At 39.0% G+C, this 26,611-nt stretch overlaps 1 protein-coding gene across 1 annotated transcript in view; it reads left to right on the top strand.

Moving 5' to 3' along the window:
• The window catches only part of INVS (inversin), a 101,425-nt gene that overhangs the window by 38,088 nt on the left and 36,726 nt on the right, over positions 1-26,611 (top strand). The window contains exons 3-5 of the mRNA XM_085306805.1: positions 4,685-4,858; positions 13,218-13,385; positions 18,192-18,372. Of these exons, the coding sequence (XP_085162931.1) occupies positions 4,685-4,858; positions 13,218-13,385; positions 18,192-18,372 (523 nt within the window). The remainder of the gene's footprint in view (positions 1-4,684; positions 4,859-13,217; positions 13,386-18,191; positions 18,373-26,611) is intronic.

Raw genomic sequence — 26,611 nt, 5'->3', positions numbered from 1 at the left:
CTCTGAGCTCTGCCTTTCAGCCAGTTCTCAAGCCACCTCACAGGCCACTCGTCTAACCCACATTTCCTGAGCGTGCCTAGGAGGATGTTATGGGAGACRGTGTCAAAAGCSTTGCTGAAGTCAAGGTACACAACGTCCACTGCTCTCCCCTCATCTCCCCAGCCAGTCATTCCATCAGAGAAGGCTATCAGATTGGTTAAGCAGGATTTCTCCTTGGYGAATCCATGCTGACTCCTCCTGATCACCTTCTTTTCCTCCATATGCCTGGAGATGACGTCCGGAATGAGCTGTTACATCACCTTGGAGGTGATGAGTGAGGCTGACTGGCCTATAGTTGCCTGGGTGCTGAAACTGTGCTATAGTTTGTATAGAGTTGAGTCTTTTGACTAAAAATAATTTTATGGGCTATAAAAGAATTCTAAGAATTGGCACAGGAACAGTAAATTTTTTCTACCAAGAACCAAGCTTTCTGTACGAGTGTTTAAACCTGTTTCTCGTAATGCTTTTTACAGTATAACAGAATCATTTTAGAGAGACTCAGTAGCAATGTTAGACAAACCAAATGTCTTTTCTATGAGTAAAGCTAGCAAGTTTGAAGGCTTGTTATATACAAACATTTTATAAAAATGAAGGAATTAGGCTACTTACTGCTTTTCACATTAAGCATACTTTTCCCCCTCTACCTATTAAGACATAAATTAAATCTGCCTTTCCTTGATGTTGATGTATTTTATATTTACAGAATCCAACAATTATTAATGCAAGATGGAGAATATATCCTAATAAGAATAGTTTTGTTTTCTAACAAGTGGAAGGAACACAGCAATACTCAGGGTATTACTAAAGAAAAGGCAGCAGCTGGAAATAAGAGCAGGAATCAAATCACTACAAATAAGAAGAACATACTTAAACAAATAAGAAGAACACACTTAAAAACAAGTATTTTCTGTGGTACAGTGTCTGTGTCTATTTTTTGTTTTGTTTTGTTTTGTTTTAATCTTAAATCATTTGGAAGAAATAGAATCTTCCATGTTTCAGGAAAAGGGGGGTTATTACAGATTCTTTTCCTAAAGAGAGGGATTTGTTAGTAGCTTAGCAGTCAACAGAATAATGTAGTAGTGACTGGTGAAAAATTGCAAAGTAGCAAGAATAAAATAGAATACAGGAGAAGAAATTGTAAAAACAAAAATGCATATTTCCTTTCAACTTTATGTATTCTTTTAATTTAGACCCTTTTCATCTGAATTCATTCAAAAAGCACTGTGGTTTTGTGAAGCTTCCAACAAGTACCCATCAACAGGAGAAATTTGGTTGTTTTTCTTTCACATGTATGCATGCATATAGGATAGGAAGTACTGAAACAAAACAAATGTATTATCTTTTCTTATGGAGAAAAGCAGCTTTATTTCTTCCAAGAATAATATTGTCTCAAATTATTTAATACTGTCTTTCCTCAGTTTAATTCCTAATCACAGCATGATATATTGCTATTTTTGCTGTTTTTTCTTTTTCTAATGAGTTTTGCAAATTCTTCTTATTCTTTATCTATAAAATATAATGAGAATGAGAAGTTTCTTATCTCTAACACATTCCCAAATTTATCACAAACTCTTCTGAATGTATTCTGCATGGTTTAGTAGACGTTATGCTGTTATGCATTTGTACTTCAGTGTATGCCTCGATGTGTGCCTGTGTATTGAAGGGAGAGAATCCTGAGGTTACACTTCCCATGACATCCAGCAGAAGAAAGAGAATTAGTGACTCAGTGTTCACTGAATGAACTTGCCGTGAATGCTATTAAAGTGTACAGTAGCTGTGCTGGCTCTGGCAATATAAGTTTGCATTTGCTAGCAGATTTGTGGTAAAGCTTTTGGCAGACTTTTCTTACAGACTTTCACTGAAGAGCAAGTCTCAATGACAGTAAACTGTCAAAGCAGGAAGGCATATTTTGTCTGATCTCATTCGTGATTCATCTTGCCTATTTTGTGTTTTAAAATGAAGTAGAGTAGCAGGAAAAAATAATCACAATCATTTATTTTTAGCATACTTGCTGAAATCTACTCTGCCTACATAAGGCTCAACTTCTCCATTTTTATTAGGCAAAGGCCAGAAGAGTAACATACGTAAAATCTACCCTTCTAGTCTCTATGACTGCTGTACCACCCTATGAAAAAGGAAACTGGAGTATTTTTATGCCTTGTGACTGGATACTGTGGTGGTCTCTGGAATCCTTTGGCTCATCTCCACCCTACCATTATACTAACAGTATGATTCAAAGCTGAGTTGTATGACATACAAGAAGTGCACCTATTCATTAGTAATGCTGACATGTGTATACCTGGCTACCTCTTCTTCCTTTTTTTTTCCAAGGACAGCTTGAAGGGTTTAAGTTAAAATACAGGATTTATAGAAGAAATATACAGATTGAAAAACATTAATTTACAGGTAGTTCCATAACCAGCAGAATCTGAAGATGTGACTTCGATTGATTTGTGTCTCATTTTTCCTTTGTACTTTGTTTAATAAAACTTGATCAAATGCTGCAGCTTTTCCCTGAGTGGGCAAATTAATATAATTTATCTTTTCTTCGGAGTTTTCTATTTTCATGATATTTATGGGACATTGATTACTTAAATTGTCAGTATATGAAATTGGCAAAAACTTTATATATTTTGGGAAAGATTGGGAAACAGTAAGCAAAATGATTGCACTCTCCTTTTCTCTTTAGGAAAGGTTAAAAGTTAGAGTGTGGAAAGAAGAGGTATGTTTGAAGTATGATTGCATAAGCTTTTCCAGATTCGAATGTTTTTGTTTTAAGAGTTAACTACTCTAGCTGTTTGTTACTCATCCTCAGCTGGATTTATTGCTGAAGATGATTTCAGAAAAACCCAATAGACTTTGCATTGAAGTGAGGTGGAACCAAAAAATAACGAAGTATCCTGTGTAGCTTTTCGATTCTATCAGAAATAACTTGCAAGTAATGGGCAATAGCAAGTCAAGGCTGGCCGAACCTTAAACCACTACAACTTCATAATGATTGCATAACTATATCCTTAATTTTTGACCTCAGTGTTTTGAGAAGTAGAGCCAGACTGTTTTCTTTGGGATCTATACTCAATTTTTACTCCCTCATAGGAGCATTTATACATTATTCTTTTTGACAAGCTAGATCTAAAGTCCAGTGTGTTAAATATTTTAAATGAACATTATAAAGCTAGTTGTTCCGTCCATTCATCATGCATATAGTAGATCAAAATTGAGATACAATTCCTAATTTAAAAATGTAAGAAACACTTTTTTCAGGTAGCTCTTACTTATTCAGATGAGTAGATATTATCTGTCTCTGAATCGTTCCTTGTCATTCTCTTACTCTCATTTTGAAAATTGTAATCTTTCTTTTGTTTTTATTCCTTGCCTGATACCTGTCCACCTTGCTGTCTCCTGCATGCGTTTAATTGAAATGAAATCATGAAACAGGTGGTCTTCATTCAGTTTTTACATGGTGTTTGTAGAGGCTGAACTATGACTTGTTCTGAAGATTTCCTGCCTTTGAGTTCCCTGGGGCATGAGTGCAGAATTGCCCTTTCTCTCTGTTCTCTGTATTTTATATCTTTTTTTGTTTTTGCAAATCTGTCCCTGAAATTTACAGTCTCTTGCTGTTTTCAAACAGCTACAAAGCACTGAATGGCTTTTGCATTCTTGTGTACCATTCCTGTGAACTTCATTGAAAATTATGTTAACATCATTACTTCCTGGAGTTGGTCACAGACAACTGTTGTAATCTTGTATATTTTGAACTTCGTTTTTCCTCCCTCCCATTAGGTTAGCTTTTTCTGTCACTCGTAGTTATTGGATGCTTATGAAGTTATGCCAGATACACTACTTCAGAGACCTAACCTGTGTCTTTTGTGAAGATATTCAGATAAATATATATTTTTTAAGTTTCCTCAAATTAGGAAGACTTTTTATTTCATAGGCTGTCTACCTTGCAATACCTTAATGATCTTGGAGAAGGTGCACTTGGAAATGTTTTCCAAAAAACAAATACTAAAAAGAAAAAGAAATAAGAAGTAGTTTGTAGAAAAGAATGGTCATGCAGAAAAATGAACATATGAGATTGTCAAAAATGAATAAAATTAGTGGGAGCAAATGTAATCATGCAAATTATAAAATGAATAGAAAACCTGCAGAAGTAAGCAAAAGGATAAAAGGGAAAAATGAAAATAAATATATAAGCTTTTGCTTTTCTCATTTTTTAAAATATTTGTTAGCCAAGAGAGAGAGAACACATTGAAATCAGCAGCTTCTGCAGTTTAGATAGTTTTTATAAAATGTATTTGACATAAGTGGAGAAATGTTTTTTCGAGACATATGACACTATGAAGAAATTCTTGACAATGTTGGAGTCTTACAATGTTGGAGTCTTACAACAATGTCTTTCTTATTGGCTGTTGTCTTACACAGTACATTATAGGAAGATACGAAGCTGATAGCAAATAGGAAAATAAATTTAAAAATCAGGAGTTAATGCTTTTTAACAATAGGTCTTTGTTAGAGATTGCCAGAACTTATGACTGGTGCTGGGTTTTTTAGGCCATTTTATACAATAGTAAGTATAACTAAGCAGTATCATCATCTGGATTGATTAACTGGAATAAATTTCATATATTTTTTCCTTACCCAGGGAAATTACCGTTTCATGAAACTTCTGCTGGCTCGTAGAGGGAACTGGATGCAGAAGGACTTAGAGGATATGACACCATTACATTTAACTACACGTCACAAAAACCCAAAATGTTTGGCTTTGCTGCTAAAACATATGGCACCTGGAGAAGTGGATACACAAGACAGAAATAAGGTAAAATACTGCTTCTCTTAAGACATAGTGCTAGCAGCCTTGGAAATTGGTCTTGCATCTGTTACATGTGAAAAATAAATTTGTTATTTCTGTGCTTAACAGATGTTTTTTGACTCTTCAAAATGGTAGGTGAGATTGATATTTTACTGTTTGCCATTAAAAATATTAATGTTTGCCAGCTAATAATAGTGTATCAATTCATTGTACTGAGTTCATTGACATTCATGTTGAGAGTACTAATAATACCTAATACAATATTCAAAATCCATTGATTTTAAGATGTAAGCTTTTCTGTGATTGTCTGATCCTTGTTAGAAAGCTTACCTTGCTTTTCTTCCTTGGAAACGTTCTGCATATGAAGTGGATGCTCATCTGCCCTTGTTGTCCATTTGGAAATCCAAAAATACCCATTTGAATTCCACTCTTGAACAGTGATGTTCGCCATTATTCTTTGCATTGGATCTTCTTAACTTTGGAGTAGTAGAAGGAATTTAGAATCAGGTAACACAAAGAATTATTGGAAAGATTTGTGCAAAAATCTTCAAGGTCTATGTAGATATCAAAGATGAATGAAAAAGGAAATTCCTTTGGTCCTTGGCTAAATGCAGGTTTGCTGTTGGCACACATTGATCCTGTCACTGTGTGACTGATTTGGCCCTGCACTGGCAGCCACCAAAATGGTTTTAGAATTGACACAGCCATCCATAGGTGCTATGAAATGGTATATTCATTATGTACAGCAGAATAGAGAAAAGAGCCACCATCTCACATAGTCCATAGGTAGCAGTGAAGGAACATGTTAGAAGCCAGCTGGCTTTTGTACTGTTCCAGTCACTTGTTCTGTCTCTTGGGWTGATACTGAATGCTTCCCTGCTTGCTGCTCTGCTTTATAGATCAGCTTACCACTGTCCAGGAAGAATCTCTGTTGTCAGTAGAATTCTTAGTCCAATAGTTGATCTAGGAGAACAAATTTAGGAGGCACAGGCTCTTCACCGTCCATTTTCATAATAAGATCTTCTGTTGGTCTCCAGATCAGTTTGTTACCTCAGCTCTGCTTATTATGGAAAAGTTTTAAGTTTTTTTTTAATGGATCACAGTCCACTTAGAGATCTCACTTTGATAGTCTTTTTGCTATCTAGTCAATAAGAGGTCTAATGAGAATGACATTCTGCAGATAGTGATAGCTAGGAAGAGTCTTGTGTCAGACTCTATCCTTGTAACAGCAATACAAATATGCATCTAGGAGAGTACTTCTACCTGTATGTTAATTCTGAGTCATGGTCAAACTGCATGCTGCAATGGAAGTACCATTTAAACAGGGATGGTCCAAGGATTAAAATATCTGTAGGCTAGATCTGTCTGGTAAACTTTTTTTTTTCTGCATCTCTTTAAATAAAAATGGACAATTTTTAGGGTCTTCTAATCAAATGCGACTTTGTGGCCTGCAAAATTGTATAGTGCGGTTTATAAAGAAGATTTTCTGACAGGAAAATAAGAACTCTCAAGTTCATTATTATTATATAAAAATAGACAAATYTGCAGCAGAAAATTTGCTGCCAGTGTTTTATGAAGCTGTGAACTTCAGGAGAAAATGTACTTTAACATCTACAGAGCTTTATAGTACTGCCTTCTCAGAACAAGGTCCTTCACATTCATTTTCTGCTTCTGTGGTAGTAAACAATGCTTGAAAGGCATGGAAGTCTCCAGATGACTTTCCAAGGATATCATATAGTGCGTATGTTGTTATGAGTTGTCTGATGCCCCTTTGCAATATTAAGTTGTGTTCCACTAGACTGATTATCAACCTGCTTAAGAAACACACTGAATTCTAAGTCTTGTGTTTACTGATGCTTGTTAAAAAGAACAATTTTTAAAATGAGCAGCTAGTACAGGTGACTTATCTTAGAGGGAAAGTGTTACGGTTTCTAAACAACTGGTGGATCTTATCTGTCTCTCTTGATAGATAAGATTGCCAGCCAACAATAGTAGCACACTAACGCTACTAAAAGAAGGAATGGTTAATTACCATATAGTAACTGGATTTTTTTGAGGTGACTGTTATTAGTATGGCTCTTAAGTTTGAGTGTTTATCGGTGTTTGGTTTCAAACCACTGTGAAACAGTTGCATTGTGTAGTGGTGTTAACAGTAGGGTATGAGGAAGCACAGGACATGCACACAGTCCTGACAGGCACTCTTAGTTAAGGAATTTTGAGGTTTTGGATTTCTTTGCTTTTGAATGAAACAGATTCATCCCTTCTGTTGGCATGTTTGATGCGTGTTCTGTTTGGGAGATTATCATATTACCGTTAGCAAACTTCTGGTAATTCTCATTGTGAACTCATTAATCTGAGATGTCTGGTACAAACGTCACGTGCTTTAAGCAGTTTATGTGTGTCACCTCATATCTGAAAGAGACTTCCTCCAAATAATCCAAAAATATTAATTTCTCTAATGCCATTTTTTCCYCCAAGGGTATGGCAACAGAAAGTTAGACATTGTTAAGATAAATAGCAAAAAAGAGAGGAAAAAATTCTGGAACTACCATTGGCAAAGTAGACATGGTGCTGGGTACAACTGTATGCATCAGTAATGGCTCTCGACATTTCTAAGCACTCATCAGGTCTCCTTCCCATAACATGTAAGTGATTTTAGAACTTGTGCAAAAAACTCTTCTAGTCAGGCATGAATCTGCCACTTATCTTGCCACTTATCAGGAAGCAAGACAAGACAGCTGCAAGCCCTGTTTCCATCAAACGGATCTTCTGCCCCCTCCAAAGCAGTTGAATCTGCCTCTGGCCTAGCAATCAGCTGCTTGCCCTCCAGATAATCTAACATATAGAATGGCTAGAATCACAACAGTCATTCTGGAAAGGTCATGCTGGCTTCCTGACCACAATAATTGATTAACAAAGGTATATGGAAACCAGCCAAAACCTTTTATGAACCTTGCCTTTTGTTCAGCTGATTTCCAAAGCAATATTAAAGCGTTGCCAGATTTTCCACAAAATGAAGAGTGCTTTTATTCCAGTTCATGTCGTGAGTAATCACAGCAGATGAAGATGGAATTCAGGTTGATGAAAGGCACTCTAAGTGACAGAGTCCAAGAAGTTGAACCCTGTTGGGCATGTAGTTCATTCATTACCCTTATTGTAACTATGTGCATCAAGATTGTCAAATATCATTCTTGAATATAAGAGAGAACAACTGTCTTTTATAGTGATTTTCATGTAATGAACAGGCTGAAAAGTAGGTTGCAACTGGGAGAAGTCAGTAAACAAGGACAACGTTGGCAAGGCCTCTTGATAATCAAAAGTTTTTGCTTTCATTGCATCTGTCAATTTCTAGGGATACTGGTGAGCTCCACTTAAGAAATAATCTATGTAAACTGACTACAAATTTCTRTTGCTAAAGGTTCTTCAATTCAAATCCTAACAGGCTGTGATGGTTCAAGCATGTTTTGTGATGTTATGCTCTGCATTGTCTTACAGGATATCAGTTATCTTACCTTTCTTGCAGCCCCTACAATTATATCTCAGAATGAGCATGTTTTCAGTGAACTACCCAGTAGACAAAGAGGTTGAAGTATCATATTCTGTTACCATGGTACTAAACTAGCAACCTAAAGCAACAAACACAAAAAAAATGAGCTCCTTTTTTGACTTTCTTCAGACATGTAAAGAATAGGCTAGTGATCTCATATGTTCTATCTGACTGTCCAAGGATTCCAATCCAGATTATTGAGGGAATATACACAAATGTCCTGGAACAGTTATTTTTCAACATTTTCATATCAAAATACTACATAATATTTTGCCGGGGTGGGAGGAGGTGACAGGGAGAAATAAAATCCATTCCCTATTTTACTGCCTACTACTACTCAGCAGTTGAGAGAGATGTCTGATAAATAAAGCAATTGTTAATCTACTGACATTTTACTATTAAAAAATTATAGTTTGCTTATATAATTATGAACATTGATGATGCCTGTAAAAAGCCACTGACAATACTCAGGAATTGGCAGTAGGGGCTTGCACTGTCTTTTGATGTTTTATTCAACTACCATTGATCAGAGGAAGATAGATTAAATAACATTCAACCCATAGAATTTGGAGTAATCAAGGACAATACGGAACATCAAAATTTTTTCTCAAGATGGATCTGAGTCCAGAGTAAGTATTTACTGTCCTCTTCCTCTGGTGGAAAATAATGTTTTTGTATACTTCTCTATCAATTTCTAACATTCCAAGAGATTTCCAAATTTAAGAGAGACCAAACTCTGACTTTGAGGTATTCTTGAGCTCTAGCTTTGAGGTCTACTTCAGATAGTCATTCAGACTTGGACATGATCACTTTTTATCTAAGTCAGAAATTTTCTCCAATGCTGAAATTGCTGTACCTTTCTTCATTGCATGTTCATTGACCAAGTACTTTGGACAGAGTATTCTTTTTCCTGAGTCCAAGAAGTCCTCATACAATTATGTGTGTAGCAATAAACTTTTATATCAAGTGTAAGTGCTTCTCAGTGTGAGTATCACATAAGATGATGTGACTTAGACATAATTCAGGCCTCAGTATGAAAGATTTGTGAGTATCTAGTCCTGCTCAGGTAGATGAGACTCATGCTGAGTTTTGTTTAACGTGTGTTGTCCCTACCACACAGCAGTGGTGAGAAACAAAGACTGTTGCTTACTTTAAAATACAAGACTGTTATTTCTACCCTATGTTAGCTAATTTTTCAATGTAATGTAGATCATTTGGTAGCTGTCTATCCCTGGGTTGCAGATTTCTTGGGATTCTACTCAGAATTGTAAGGGAACTGAGGCAGTGTCATGGCTTGTCCATGTGTCTTGCACAGGAGTGCAAGGAATTGTAGGATTCAGATGGAATGAACAATGTTGTTCTAAAAATAAAGCCTTATCTGCCTGAATAACTTCCATGACTGCAGTGGAATCCGTGATACTCTCCGAAACAGTAACTTTGGAGGATACATTCTTGTGTTGCAAGTATCTTTAATGCAGTAATAACTGTTGATAATCAATAAAACAAGTGAGCAGAATACACAAAACAAATTGTGAAGATTATGACTTTTTTTAGATCTACCTAGAATAAACCTACATTTTCTGAAGATACCAGTGGAATGAGATTTGGCCTTAAATATGTCGTACATATTATTTTGAAACATATTTGCATAATTTGTATACCATAATAGATTATAATTCATATGATACCACTACAAATAATTATTTTCTGCATTTCAAAATGTTACGTAGGTGGCTCAAGAAAGCTCAATAAAATTCAGTTCAAAAGTATGTTCAACAAAGGGAAGTACCAAGTCCTGCACTTGGGAAAGAATAACTAAGGCAACAAGCAGGATTGCAACCCTGGACTTCAGGAGAGCGGACGTTGGGCTCTTCAGAGACCTAATTGGTGGAGTCTCATGGGTTAAGGCCCTAGAAGGAATGGGGCTCCAGGAGAGCTGGCTAGTATTCAAACATCGCTTCCTCCAAGGTCAAGAGCGGTGCATCCCTATGAGTAAGAAGTGCAGCAAAAGGGGCAGGAGACCTGCATGGGTGAGCAAGGAGCCCTTGGCCAAATTCAGACAGAAGAAAATACACAGAATGTGGAAGAGGGGACAGGCTACTTGGGAGAATTAGAGGAATGCAGTCAGAGTATGTAGAGGTGCTGTGACGCAGGCTAAGGCCCAGTTGGAATTGAGTCTGGCAAGGGATGTTAAGGACAATAGGAAGGGCTTCTTCAAATACATCAGCAGCAAGAGGAGGACTAGGGAAAATGTGGGCCCGCTACTGAATGGGGCAGGGGCCCTGGTGACGAAGGATACAGAGAAGGCAGAATTACTGAATGCCTTCTTTGCTTCAGTCTTCACTGCTAAGGGGAGCCCCCAGGAATCCTGCAGCCTGGATGAGAGGGAGAAAGTCCAGAGAAGGGAAGAGTTTCCTTCAGTTGAAGAGGATAGGATTAGAGACCTTCTGGACAGGCTAGACATCCACAAATCCATGGGCCCTGATGGGATGCACCCACRGATACTGAGGGAGCTGGCAGATGTTGTTGCAAAGGCGCTCTCCTTCATCTTTGAAAGGTCCTGGAGAACWGGAGAGGTGCCTGAGGACTGGAAGAAAGCCAGTGTCACTCCAATGTTCAAGAAGGGCAAGAATGAGGACCCAGGCAACTATAGGCCAGTCAGCCTCACCTCCATCCCTGGAAAGGTGATGTAACAGCTCATTCCGGACGTCATCTCCAGGCATATGGAGGAAAAGAAGGTGATCAGGAGGAGTCAGCATGGATTCACCAAGGAGAAATCCTGCTTAACCAATCTGATAGCCTTCTCTGATGGAATGACTGGCTGGGGAGATGAGGGGAGAGCAGTGGACGTTGTGTACCTTGACTTCAGCAACGCTTTTGACACTGTCTCCCATAACATCCTCCTAGGCACGCTCAGGAAATGTGGGTTAGACGAGTGGCCTGTGAGGTGGCTTGAGAACTGGCTGAAAGGCAGAGCTCAGAGRGTYGTCCTCAGTGGCGTGGAGTCCMGTTGGAGGCCTGTGGCTAGTGGTGTCCCCCAGGGCTCAGTACTGGGTCCCATCCTGTTCAACGTTTTCATCAATGACCTGAATGAAGGGACAGAGTGCCTCCTCAGCAAGTTTGCTGATGATACCAAGCTGGGAGGAGCGGTTGACACACCTGAGGGCTGTGCTGCCATTCAGAGAGACCTGGACAGGCTGGAGAGCTGGGTGAAGAGGAACCTCATGAGGTTCAACAAGGGCAAGTGCAGAATCCTGCACCTAGGGAAAAATAACCCTAGGCACCAGTACAAGCTGGGGGCTGACCTTCTGGAGAGCAGCTCTGCAAAGAAAGACCTGGGAGTGCTGGTGGATGACAGATTGACCATGAGCCAGCAATGTGCCCTTGTGGCCAAGAAAGCCAATGGTATCCTGGGGTGCATTAGGAAGAGTGTTGTCAGCAGGTCGAGGGAGGTGATCCTGCCCCTCTGCTCAGCCCTGGGGAGGCCTCATCTCGAGTACTGTGTCCAGTTCTGGGCTCCCCAGGACAAGAGAGACATGGAGCTATTGGAGAGAGTCCAGCGTAGGGCTACAAAGATGATCAGAGGGCTGGAGCACCTGCCCTATGAGGAACGGCTGCAAGAGCTGGGCCTCTTCAGCCTGGAGACGAGAAGACTGAGAGGGGATCTTATCAATGTCTATAAGTACCTGAAGGGAGKGTGTCAAGGGGATGGGGACAAACTCTTTTCAGTTGTCCCTTGTGACAGGACAAGAGGCAATGGGCAGAAATTGAACCGCAGGAAGTTTCRTCTGAATGTGGGGAGGAATTTCTTCACTGTGAGAGTGACAGAGCACTGGAACAGGTTGCCCAGAGAGGTTGTGGAGTCTCTTCTGGAGATCTTCAAGGCCCGTCTGTATTCAACTTTGTCTAACATGCTCGAGGTGACCCTGCTGAGGAGGGAGGTTGGACTAGATGATCTCCAGAGGTCCCTTCCAAGCTTGCTGATTCTATGATTCTATTATAACCCCATGCATCAGTACAGGCTGGAAAGCAGCTTGGCTAAAAGGGACCCAGGGGTTCTACTGCACACAGAGTTGAGCATGAGTCATTAGTGTACCCTTGTAGCAAAGAAGGCCAACAGTGTCCTGGGTTGTCCTAGGAAGGCAGTCACAAGCAGATGATTTTCCCCTCTACTCAGCACTTGTGAGATCACATCTTGTAGTGTCCAGACACACCTGGTGTGTCCAGATCTGAGCTCCACAGTACAAGAGAAACATGGACATACTGGAGCAAATCTAGTGCAGGGCCAAAAAGATGATTAAGAGATTGGAGCATCTATCCTGCAAGGAGAGGCTGAGAGTGCTGGAATTGTTTAGCCTGGAGAAGAGAAGGCTTGGAAGGATGCTATCAGTGTGTATGAACACTTGATGGGAGAGTGTAATGAAGATTGAGCCAGCCTGTTCTCAGTAGTATCCAGTGAATGGACAAGAGGTAATGAGCACAAATGGATATGTAGAAAATTCTATTTAAACATAAGAGAAAAGTTTACAATGAGGATGGTCAAGCACTGAACAGACTGTTCAGAGTGGAGGCTCCATGCATGGAGATACTGAGAACTCARCTGCCCACAGCCRTGGGCAACCTGCTCTAGCTGACCCTGCTTTGAGCAGAGAGATTGGACTAGATGATCTCTGGAGGTCCCTTCCAATCTCAACTTTTCTGTGTGACTGTATGAAAATGTAATCTAAATGTCATGAATATATTACAAGTTCTAATGAACTTTATATCTTCTGTTCCTTTTTTGACATTTTTATAAAACTTCTGAATATTGTGTCCCAGCAAACTGCATTGCATTGGAGTGCCTATTACAATAACCCAGAGCACGTGAAACTTCTCATAAAGCATGATTCAAATATTGGAATCCCTGATATTGAAGGAAAAATCCCACTTCACTGGGCAGCTAACAACAAGGACCCTAGTGCAATCCACACAGTGAAATGTATTCTGGTAAGAAAGTCTATTATATATAACCCTTTTTGTATGTATTCCGTTACTGAGATACAAATACTTTGTCTGCTTAAATACTAGTGAATCTCCTTGCTATAACTCCTGGGTTATGAATGCTGTTCATATTAGTTTGGTGTGTTAACAGTATGTTTTTGGGAGAAAGAGGGAGGAAGAGTTTACAAGTTCTCCTAGTTAAAATAGCCAATCATATTACTCATGTCAGTTGCCTTTTCCACAGTGAGCTGTTTTGTGTGTCTTTTCTTCCTTATTTGCAAATTTACTTCCAGTTAACTGTATTGAGCAATCTCATTCCTTACTGTTGAGTCAGAATTGTAGGATGTATCTGATCAATTTATCAGTAAGCCCTTGACCAGTTTACTGAGAAACTCTCCAAAAATCTTTCTGTACAGATTAAGTAATCCTTCCTTCATGGCATGTATTTTTCTGCAGCCTTTCAGTTTCATTTTCTCCACTGACAACTACAATGACAACAATCAGATGCTTAGCTTGATTTTTACCTTGATTTTTTTTTTCTGTGGAAATCACTGAACTTCAAAAATGTTGAAAAGTACAACAGTTACAATGGAGTTTTTCTCTCATATTGCAACAATTTACCTATTTCTGTCTTTTAAAGTTGTTTCAAAACTTGGCATGTTGGTTGTAAGCTAACAATAACAACTTTTATGTCTGTTTGTGTGGTTGGTTTGCAAGTTGAGAACTTAACTTGTGGCCTATAAAAATTCAATTTGATATTTTTTTCTCCCCCAAAATCACAGTGATAATCTTACAGTTGTCATTTTTCACTATAAAATAGTTTTGGAGACATTTCCAATGTTATATTAATGCAATTTTATTTCCATATTACTTCTGTTTATCCAAGATATTTTTAATTTGGACTTGATCATGAAAAAATTTATTTTGTTTGATTGTTATGATTGTTAAAGTAGTTCTCATTTATATATGCCATATATTTTTCTGCCAGACTAGAGAAAGAAACTTGCTGAAAAGTAGGAAAGGATTGCTGTTTTCAAGTTAATACTTTTTCAGAGCTATTCAAGACAGATATTTTTCAACTTTTAAAAACATTCATCTCCYACTGAAGGTAAACTCAAAGATTCTGCTTAGGTAATAGGGAAGCCTGATCATATCAAGGCTTTTTGTTCATTGTTTACTCTGACAGTTAAAAGCACATGTTTTTCATTTCCTCTAGGGTTTTTCATGCATCAGCCAAGTTGTTAATATTCCAAATAGTTATACCTTTGTATGCTTATTGATAGGAGTAAGATAGTACCATCTTTTTTGTTGATGTTTCTGAACTTCACTCATTAGAACAGTCTTTTCTTGTGTCCAGATTTAAATGTTTTTTTTATTTTTCTGTATAGATATCTACCTAGTGAGTTTAACTCAACACATCTAAAGAAGAGCTTGCATCCTTTCTTTGTTACTGTTTACCATATTACCTAGTTGCCAGATATGTTGTTCAAGCATCATCTTTGATTCTCATCCCTCTTCTAGATTTTCACATCCAGGTTAATTCCATAGTCTTAATAATAGTTCATAATCCACCCATACAGTTAGAATTTCTGCCATCTTGTGTCATGATTTACATTATTACCCAAGTTCACCAAAATATTGTCGTGTAATGATAGCAATGCAGAAAGCCTATCACTCTGTGCCACTGTTGCTTCTCATTTTTATTATATCCAGCACAAACCATTTATCTTAATTTTCATGATAGAGTAGGATAAACTATGTGACATTGCTCAGACAGCAGCCAGATATTGACATCTCTCTCTGGTCAAGCTCTACTGGCAGCCTCTGTTGCCCATTTGCTGAATTATGAAAAACAACACTGGTGTTGTTTCTCTCATGTTATCTTTAACAGCTTTGAATAAATCCACAGAAAATTGTTATTCTCCAGTGTCTTCCTCAGACAACTCCAATGTTGCTTTACAAAAACTTGACAATAGTTAAGCTGCTGATTTTATTGACACTACAGTCAGTACAAAATACTGTCTTATCTTTCTGTGCTCCCTTATCTGAATGTATCCGTCTATTGTTTCCTCTCTTAAGATTTTTAAAAGTGAGCATGCATCCCTTTTCTGTTTCATGTTTGTACAGTACTTGGGCCAGTGCAATTTTGCTCAATGACTAGCACTTCTTTGCATTGTGATTGTAAAAATAAATAATAATGAAAAGAGAATCAAATGCTGAAAAAGTAGATTGAATTTGCAGGGGTGTCAGTTAGGGTTGCATCCAATACTGAAATCCATGAAATACAGTGAAAATGGAGCACATAAGGCTTATAGACTAGAATATAAATACAGGCTTTATAATTTAAAGGCTCTACCATTTTGGAATGGTAATACTGCAAGTTACAAGGATGTGTTCTGTGGAACATTAGTGACTTTCAGGCACAAGTTTTTACACATTATTTATTTAACATATTTTGTTAAAAGTTTTGTGTTTTGGAAGGATGAAAAATCAGCTTTCCACATCACATCAATAAATTAAAGAGAAGAAGAAACGTTCAAACACATTTTGCTCAGATGCAGTTAGAATTTCAGTATTAACTTATATTTGTGTTGTCGTTCATACTTAGTCATTCTTTAAAAATGATTCTCATAAAGGTCCCTTCCGAATTTTTTGTGGTGGGCTCTACACTCTCTCTGCTGAGCAATTTGAACAGACAGAAAGTAAGCATAATGTCAGTTAGCTGTGTCTTGAGAGTTATTAAAGAAAGAGAAGAGCATAAATCTTTACTTTTCACTCTAATGGCTCAGATCAAATGCTTTTGAATACTTGCTAAAATAAGCAGTATGCTTGTTTTGATTATTATGGTTTGTGTATGTAACAACGTTAACTTCAGTTTTATTTTTGGCAAGACAAATTCACATTTATCAACTTTTTATGTTTCTGACCTTCTGTGATCGTGCTAGTGGCTGCCTACCAGAGTGAACTACAGTATGTTTTGAATACATTATTTTTTTTTCTATCAAGATATGGCTAACTAATACTACTGATATAAAATATTGTGACAGATTTTTCAGATGTGGAAGATGGGGCGTTTTATTACTGATTATGTATACTGTCTAAAATATGTTGATGTCTAAATAAATTAAATTAAAATAATTTAAGTTGGCATTGTTAGAAAGTAAAGACACTAAGAAACAAAGATTCAGGACATTCCAGAGTTGATGTTACTCCTGCAATATTAATTTAGCCAGATTGCACTTAGGAAATATGATTAAATATAGTTCTAAGTGTATTTTTTATCTGTTAAATAAAACATACAGAATATACAAGCTTGGTAAATTAATATTGTGTTGAAAACCATAATTCTAGAATTTCCTGACTTTCTGTATTTTGATTTATCATCATCAGTGTGAGATGTTAGTTTTTTATGTAATGCTTACTGCATTTTAAATAATGCAAATGCAAGTGATTTATGGCCTGTTCATGGATCTATTGAGATAAGTAGGAAAAGATGGAATTAATTTAATGAGAAGAGAGTCAGGAACTTGTTCTGTTTTGGTAACAAAATGCATTGATCAGAGTRTCTTCTTCCCCTGTCCTCTTTTCCTCTCCCTGCACTGTTTCATAAACGTGTTGTAGGACATGGTCTGCCACCATATTTTCAGGATATTTTTTTTTCTCAGTTATCATCATGATTTGAGATCCACACTATTGTTGAAAGTTACTGTGACTTAAAATTCTCTTGACTTTGGGGAATTGTTCTGAATTGTTGAAGATAAAACAGTAGGCTTTCTCTTTATAGTTTATTTAAGCCCTTGTTTTAATGTTCTGCTTGTGCTCCAGATACTTAGTGTCCTGCCACCTGAGTTCCTAAGTTTTCTTATCTTCTTCCTGCAGCCCCTTCTCCCCCCCCCCGGAGATAACCTCTTTTTTCACGAAAATGAAAGTTAGATTCTGTATTTTGTATTTTATGGGGGTTTTATGACATTGGCCATTTGGAGATCTCTGCAGTGCTAAAATGATTTTCATTTGCATTTGTTCTGCTCTTTTGCCTGACTAKATGTTGAAAAGAAATCTTTGTAGAATAAAGTTGATGAGAGAGGAAACTACTATAATGTGAAATTACATAGCTGTAGGCCTTACATGAAAGTAATTTAGTGTGAGGGTTTGGTGGTATTTTTGTTTGTTTGTTTGTTTTTAAGAAAACGGGGTGAAAAATCAAGTTATAACTGTTTATGTCCATTTTATRTGATGAAATGTCTAACCACAATGCTTCTAAAGATGTTTTCTGTTCAAAATTCAGCCTCTAGTAGATACATTAATTGGAAATTCTTTCTTTCTTCTATTCTGCCAGCTGGATACCTTAACATCTCCTTTTGGAATACTCTGATAGCCATGGGGTTTTAAGATGTTATAAAAGTATTGTGATGAAAACAGTAAGAAAAATTTGTGCAAAAGTAGAGTGTCTTAGGAGAAAAATGTGAAGATATATAGATCATGTTCAACTTAGAAAATGGGTTAAGAAGATACAGTTATTTTCGCAAGCCTTTTAAGGCTCCTCTGTAAGAAACCACTTGCACTACAGATCACAGGGTGTGTATCAAAAATCAAATCTTGTACAATAATTGAGATGCACCTATAAAAAAACACACACACAAAAATATTTGAAAATCACCTATGTTATAACAGAAGTATTTGATTGTACAGCTGTCTTCTGCTGAATATGGACAGTTTATCTCCTTCTTATTCTAAAACTTAAAAAATTTGTGAAGAGGGTATAGTTTTTCTCTTCAGAATAMACATTTTTAGGTTTTTTTAATCTTTTTAAAGGAAGCTGCACCTACAGAATCTCTGCTTAACTGGCAAGACTACGAAGGGAGAACTCCCCTTCATTTTGCTGTTGCTGATGGGAATGTAGCTGTTGTTGATGTCCTGACCTCTTACGAAGGCTGCAATGTGACGTCTTACGACAACTTGTTTCGAACTCCTCTTCACTGGGCAGCTTTGCTTGGTAAACTGACTGAATGCAAAAGTCAATAATCAATTGTCTATATTTTTTAATCTTTGTCTCTGTTTTTTATTTAATTCTAGTCTGGCATTGTGCTAACTAATCTGTAAGAACAATAATAATTGGTTTCTGCTGTACCAATATTAGATGGTCATGTGCAGAGTGTTTTTTATCTTGAAGTTCTCCAAAGCATTGTAAAATGCTTTAGCTCAGCAGGTTATATTAAGAACAGTTAGGGCATGTTCTTGCATAGGTGTTTGTGCATAAATCAGATTCTCAGGAAAGTAGAACTTAAAAAAACAGATACTCTAGGGGTCTATATCCATCTGGTGAATTACACGTTGAAGGATGAAGTGTGCCCACATAAACCTTTCATTATTGATGTTGTATACTGCTGTGGCTAGCACAAGCAACCAAGTAAGGCATATTGGTCTATGGTTGAATCTGTTTAGAGTAGTCTTGAAGATAGTGATACTGAAAGCATTAGAACTGTGGAACACTATCAAGTTACCACAAGGAGAACCAGAACAAACAGAGAGAAACTGCAGAAGATACAGTTGCATCAAGTGGGAGTGTATAGAAAGAATATCAGATTTCTCTGGATTAAATCATGCGATTTGATATCTTCTGATCCTAAATTATTCAGGGAAGGACCATTCCTGTTGGGCATACAGCTTGGGAAAGAAAGATATTACAAGAAGAGAAAATGGCAGACTATGTGGCTGCAACAGAGATTTTGTTACTGGTTATTCCAGTGACTACTTTGTTCAGATCTTAATTTAGATATTTTTTTCATCTACCAGGGTATTTGCTCCAACTCCTACCTGTTCCTCTGCTTACATGATTTCATRTTAGTCCATTTGCCTTTTGTGATATCTCTTTTCCTTTAATTTTCCTTCATTTTACTTTTGGACTTCTTGTATCAGAGCGGTGATGTGAGGAAGGAATATTTTATTTGGGGATTTTTTTAAAGCTTATTCCATATCAGCAGTGCCATATTCAAAAGAAATATACACATGAGCTATGATATTAATGTGACATTTGCATGCTGTTGCATTGTATGTTTTACCTTTATGGTAAATACCCTAACATAGAAGCATTGTATTTGCCATGGCAAAGAGGGAGTCCATAAGCGGGGGGGATCAGTATATACTTTTTCATGTCATGACTGAAAACTTGATTGAGAGAGATACGAGTATGTGGACTCCAGAGGAAACATTCACTGCTTTTTCAGCTTTTTAAAAATCTGTACAGAAAAGTAATCTGTCAACATCAAGTAAGCGGTTTCGTGAGCCTAACGACTTATCATTCAGCAAAAGCTACCAGTCTCCCATTCTCCAGTGAGGCATTAAAAACTTGACGATCAGTGGATCAGGTCGTCAGCTGCTATAAATAACTGTAAGGGTGTTAGAGGATGTTTTAACTGTCTACTGGTTCTTGCTGAGACTGTAAGCTCATTCATCTTACTGAGTCCTTGATTCTTGAGGTTGCATTTTCTTTTTTTGTGCAGTGATTCAAATGTTAATTTTTTGTTGCACTTTGAAATGTTCAGGAATAACATGTACTGACTATGTAATTTAAAGCATATAAATAGATTTATAAATTTGAAAGCCTATAAACAGCATAAAAAGAAACTGGAGGAAGGGAATTCAAGAGCTATAAAGTAAGAGAGGTAAAATTTAAAGGATTTACCCTTGGTAAATTCATACTGACTGTTCCCAGTCACCTCCTTTTCCTTCACGTGCCCAGTCATCCAAGATGACTTATTCCATGAATTTCCCAGGGGCTGAAGCGAGGCCAGCCGGCCTGCAGTTCTCCAGAATGTTCTTTTGGCCTTCTTTGAAGTTGGGTGCAATCTTTCCAAGATGACTGAGAGTGGCTTTGCAAGATCATCAGCTGGTTCTCTCAGCACCCTTAGATGCAGCCCATCTGGTGCTRTAGGCCATAGGTCTTCCTTTGGTGGTAGTTCCCCCACTTCCGTCTTCCACTGCTGGTAGTTTCTCCCCTCCTTGAATCCTTTCTCTAAGCACAGAGACCTGGGAAAACCTGCTGGTGAAGACTGAGGGAAAGTCTGCACTGAGTGCCTCCACCCTTTCCATTACTGCTGTCACAAAATCACCAGCCCCATACGGCAATAAGTCCATGTTTTCCATGCTCAGCCTTTTCCTAGTAAAGGAGAGCTAAAAGCTCTCCTTGTTGCTTGTGGTGTTTCTTGGAATTCTCAACTCCATTTGAGTTTTGTTTTTCTTGATACCATCTCTTCACATCCAAGCAATGTTTCTAAACTCTTCTGTTGTAAACTGTACCTTCTTTAGTCTCCTGTATACTACCTTTTTGCATTGGAGCTCCGTCTTGGGTTGCCTGCTCAGCCAAGTCAGTCTCATGATATATCTGTTTGTTTTCCTGCATATTGCAATGGACCATTCCTGGAGTTGGAGGATGCTGTCCAAGAGGGCTTGTCAGCTTTCCAGAGTTCCTGTACTCTTCAGAGCTGCCTCCATGGGATCCCACTTACCAGTTTCCTAAATAAGTCAAGCTTTGCTTGCCTGAAGTGCATGGACTGTACTCTGCTACTCCTCATTCTCCTCAGGAACTTCACAGTTCCATGGTACCTCAAAGCAAAGATATTACTGATTATTACGTTTCTAACTAATTCTTCTTTCTTCATGAATAACAGATTCATCTGTGTTCCACCCGTGGTTGGCCCTTCCAGTACTCTTCTCCTCCTGCAGAAGCTCCTTAACCTGGTGATGCAGACCCTCAATCACAGCGCTCCAGCTGCAGGCAAGGATACCAACTCCTGCCGCAGCAATGCAAGAGTCATTGGGCTCTCTCTGCAGGCCAAGACTTGGAGAGCTGCATCCTCCCTCTGGACTTCTGTTTGTGTTGAGTCCTCTGTGTGCCAGGGTTTGTTACTTCAGTTGGTGCTGGGGACTTTGCCCTGTGGCACATCACCACCGTTGTTGAGCAGTCATAGGCTGCCATCAACAGAATTTCCAGCCCTGTCCATTCACTCTTTTGCGCAAACTGTTGTGGAAACTGCTGCTTCTGGGAATGGCACTCTAGTCCTGGCAGGTGTCTCAATTACTAGATCTCTCCCTAGTACCAGTTGAATGAGTTCTTGACACTTTCTAGTCAGGAATCAGCTGAAGGCAAAAGGTCAAAGCACCCTTTGTCAGGAAGAGCTGAAAGAGTCATTAGACACAGCTAGAGTTTGCTGGAAGCCTCTAGCATCTGCCCTTCCCCAGCAGCAGCAGGCATCCTGAAGTTCCTGGAAAACCTATAGACGGAGTCTGGATTTGGCTGTGCAAACTACGTATCTGTTAGTTACTTGTTTGGTGTGCACAAGCAAGTCATGCAGCCCAAACTCCTGCTCACAGCAGGTCTGGTTAGTTGAATTTTTTTAGGGCCTTGTTCAATCCTATTTTGAATATCTCCAGGGATGCAGTTTCCACAACCTCTCTGTGCATTTTTTTTTTTCAGTATTTGACCATTCTCATGGTGAACTAAATTTTCCCAGTATCTAATGGGAGCTTAATGCAACTTGCATTCATTGCCTCTTGTCCTATCCCTGTGCACCTTTGAGAAGAATCTGGATCCATCTTTTCTGTGTTCTCCCTTTAGATAGCTGTAGAGAGGAATGAGATCTCCCCTCAGCCTTTTTAAGGTTGGAATGACTCAACTCTCATCTTTTTATATGTCATGTGCTGCAGCCCCCTGGCTATCTTAGTGTTCCTCCTCTCGACTTCCTTCAATTTGTTAATGTTTTTCATGTACGGGCAAGCCTGAAACTGGACAGCATTCCCCAGATATGGTTTCACATGTACTGGATAGAGGGGAAGAATCAACTTCCATCAAGCTACTGGCTGTACATTTGCTAATACAGCCCAGCTGTGATTGTCCTCCTTGCCACAGGGCCAAACTGCTGACTGCTGTTCAGCTTCTTGTACACCACGACCTTCAGTCCTTTACTGCAAAGTTACTTTCTGTCCAGCTGGCCTCCAGCCTGTAAGGCTGCCTGTATTATTCCTTTTTTTCATGATATGCTGGTCATTTTTTATGAAAAACACAAAAAGACAGGTTTAACTCTGCTTATTATCAGGAAATCTTGCTAAATTTTACTAGTGTCATCTTAAAGAGGAAGAGAATGCATGGCCCTTATAAGACAGCAAATGTGTTCGTTAATGCCAAAAATTACTCTGGCTTCTCCTAACGTGATTCAGTTAGATTTTTCATTGTTTTATGTTGGTGGTGGTGATTCAGATAAAGCTTTTTTTCTGTTCATTTTGCTAGCTTGAGGCTCAGATGCTGTGTAGATTATAAGCTTGTGTATGTGAATTCTGTACTGTTTGGTCTTACAAGTTAAAAAGCTAGATCTTTGCAAAACAGCTACAGATATAATTAAATAGAAATAATCTAAATACAGAAGAATGCAACCCATAACATGACAGGCACAAAGATAAAATGATTTTAAAAGTTAAACTCATATTTTCTGTCCTCTTCAGTGCAGGAGGAAAGAATAAACACTGTGTGCTAGATAAAAAGAAAAGAACCTTCAAACATTCTCACTCTTCCCCATGACCCTTTGGGGCACTGCAGACAAAAAACACCAACAAAAAAATCCGATTGCTCAGTGGAACGAATTACTGCAGCTCCAGTGACAATATACATGCAGTACAATTATGTTTAGTTAAAAAAAGGCAGTCAGGCAAAAGTGTTCTCAAATTTGCATTTCCACTCAAGTGCTGATACTAAATTATCACGGAGAAATTATCAGACATTTTGAATACCCTAAGATTGGTCTCCCAGAGAAACGGTCATTATCGCTTGTTTTTTTTTGCAATAAACAGAATTTATTATGATTTGAAGCTGATTGTATTTAACCCAGAAGTTTTTTTGTTTGTTTGTTTGTTCCAAACAACAAACAGTTTTTTTTTTGTTTGGAAAAATGGATTAGGTAGAATAAAGGCGGAAGCACGAGGAAATGACAAAATTTCTAGAGTACTTTGTGAAGTTGTTAAGGTCCCTCAGTAGCGTATGCTTGTGAGGAACTTGTCAGTAAATAATGATTAAGTTTTGAAGTTGTTTTTAAGTTCTATATTGAGTGTTGGTTATAGATCTCRAGGAATCTAAAATGTTGCTAAAGGGGTTAACATTAGGAGTTTTTTAAAAAGTGCAGGAATACAGCCACAAATGTTTTGTTAAAGGTGATAGGTTGCATGTGGCTGCATCAAACGACATTGTTGTTCCTGTTATCTTTTATATTTTGAAGATATGTAAAAGTCTCAGTCAAGTTGTATCTGTTTTAAATAAAATATTTGAACAGGTTTATTTACTCTTCTACAAAGTACACATTGTTTTCAGCCCTCTCAAACCTTTCTTCTGAAAGATACTTTAGGTAGGCATCCTGTCCTGAGTACAGAATTCAGTGAACATTTTTCTAGTCTTATGCTCTGAAGGTTTAGGCAGCTTTTTTTTTTTTTTTTTTTTTTTTTTTTTTTTTTTTTTTTTTTTTTTTTTTTTCCCAGGCTCTGTACTCCCATGTTTTTCCTCCTAGGATGCAGTCAAAACCAGCTTCTTCCGGTGTGCCTCTTTCAATTCAGTTCTTTCAGTCTTGAGATGGGAAGAGTACACGAACATTAATTCTTGTCATTTCAGTGGTTTCTGTTAGAAAGGGACAGTGCGTGGTATTGTGTTTCCAGGCTTGTCTAAATTGCTAAAAGGAAAGAAGCTTCCTGAACAACCTAAAGCCATTGATTATGCATCCCTAGGAAAAAAAAAAATCCCCAAGTAGCAGTTCTCCCTTTTTGTCCCCAGTTGACCATTTCCTCTCATTTCTGATACTTCTGTACGTATAAAACCTTGAAACTGCCATGCCACAAAAGAAAGTTTGCCTAGCCCACTATTTCTTAGAGTTTTTATAAAAGCTGCAGACTATATCCAGTACACAGCTACATTTTGTTATTGTCAGTGTTTTCATTAAAAGGTTACTGCTAGTGGAAAGCTTTACCTGTGGGGTTGTTTTTTGTTGTTGTTGATTTTTTTTTGATTATCCTAAAGTAGTTTAAAGTAACAGTGCAGAAGTAATAAGCTGAAAATTTGACTGTTTTAGCCTCATGCAAGATTTGGAGTATCTTTATGTGACTACAACATATATTTAAATATCAAATCATCAAGATACTTTGAATTTAATATGTCTACAGAGGAAAGCACATGAAAGGATCATAGAATTGGTAAGGTTGGAAGGGACCTCTGGAGATTATCTAGTCCAACCTCCCTGCTCAAGCAGGATCACCCAGAGCATGTCAGACAGGGTTGTATCCAGGCAGGCTTTGAATATCTCCGGAGCAGGAGACTCCGCAACCTCTCTGGGCAACCTATTCCAGTGTTCTGTCACTCTTAGTGAAGAAATTCACCCTCACATTCAGACGGAAGTTCCTGTGGTTCAATTTCTGCCCATTTCCTCTTGTCCTGTTGCTTGGCACCACTGAAAAGGGTTTGTCCCCATCCCCTTGACACCCTTCCTTCAGATACTTATGGAGTACTTATAGTACTCCCTCAGTCTTCTCTTCTCCAGGCTGAAGAGGCCCAGCTCTTACAGCCATTCCTCACAGGGCAGATACTCCAGTCCTCTGATCATCTTTGTAGCCCTACGCTGGACTCTCTGCAGTAGCTCCAAGCCTCTGTTGTACTGGGGAACCCAGAACTAGACGCAGAATCCTAATGCACCCTGGGATACCATTGCCTTCCTGGTCACAAGGGCACATTGCTGGCTCATGGTCAATCTGTCATCCACCAGCACTCCCAGGTCTTTCTTTGCAGAGCTGCTCTCCAGAAGGTCAGCCCCCAGCTTGTACTGGTGCCTAGGGTTATTTCTCCCTAGGTGCAGGCACTCTGTCCCTTCATTCAGGTCATTGATGAAAACGTTGAACAGGATGGAACCCAGTACTGAGCCCTGGGGGACACCACTAGCCACAGGCCTCCAACGGGACTCCATGCCGCTGAGGACGACCCTCTGAGCTCTGCCTTTCAGCCAGTTCTCAAGCCACCTCACAGGCCACTCGTCTAACCCACATTTCCTGAGCGTGCCTAGGAGGATGTTATGGGAGACAGTGTCAAAAGCGTTGCTGAAGTCAAGGTACACAACGTCCACTGCTCTCCCCTCATCTCCCCAGCCAGTCATTCCATCAGAGAAGGCTATCAGATTGGTTAAGCAGGATTTCTCCTTGGTGAATCCATGCTGACTCCTCCTGATCACCTTCTTTTCCTCCATATGCCTGGAGATGACATCCAGGATGAACTGTTCCATCACCTTTCCAGGGATGGAGGTGAGGCTGACTGGCCTATAGTTGCCTGGGTCCTCATTCTTGCCCTTCTTGAACATTGGAGTGACACTGGCTTTCTTCCAGTCCTCAGGCACCTCTCCAGTTCTCCAGGGCATTTCAAAGGTGGAGAGCGGCCTGGCAACAACATCTGCCAGCTCCCTCAGTATCCGTGGGTTCATCCCATCAGGGCTCATGGATTTGTGGGTGTCAAACTTGCCCAGAAGATCTCTAATTCTATCATCCTTGACCAAAGGAAAGTCTTCCTTTCTCCAGACTTTCTCCCTTACATCCAGGCTCTGGGACTCTTGAGGGCTGCCCTTAGCAGTGAAGACTGAAGCACAGAAGGCATTCAGTAACTCTGCCTTCTCTGTATCCTTCGTCACCAGGCTTCCCGCCCCATTCAGTAGTCCCCAGTCCTCCTCTTGCTGCTGATGTATTTGAAGAAGCCCTTCCTATTGTCCTTAACATCCCTTGCCAGACTCAATTCCAACTGGGCCTTAGCCTTCCTCACTGCATCTCTACATGCTCTGACAGCATTCTTACAGTTCTCCCAAGTGGCCTGTCTCCTTTTCCACATTCTTCTGTCTGAATTTGGCCAAGGGCTCCTTGCTCACCCATGCAGGTCTCCTGCCCCCTTTGCTGGACTTCTTTCTCCTTGGTATGCACCGCTCTTGAGCTTGGAGGAAGCGATGTTTGAATACTAGCCAGCTCTCCTAGACCCCCTCTTCCTTCTAAGGCCTTAACCCATGAGACTCCACCAGTTAGGTCTCTGAAGAGCCCAACGTCTGCTCTCCTGAAGTCCAGGGTTGCAATCCTGCTTATTGCCTTACTGCTTTCCTGCAGGGTCCTGAAGTCCACCATCTCATGGTCACTGCAGCCGTGGCTGCCCCAAACTTCACATCTCCATCCAGTCCCTC

The sequence above is a fragment of the Rhea americana genome, unplaced genomic scaffold (genome assembly GCF_003343005.1).
Source record: "Rhea americana isolate MKP2758 unplaced genomic scaffold, rheAme1 scaffold_248, whole genome shotgun sequence".
Taxonomy (NCBI): Eukaryota; Metazoa; Chordata; class Aves; order Rheiformes; family Rheidae; genus Rhea; species Rhea americana.
The sequence above is the reverse complement of the archived record's forward strand: the minus strand, read 5'-3'. Positions and strand labels throughout refer to the sequence as shown.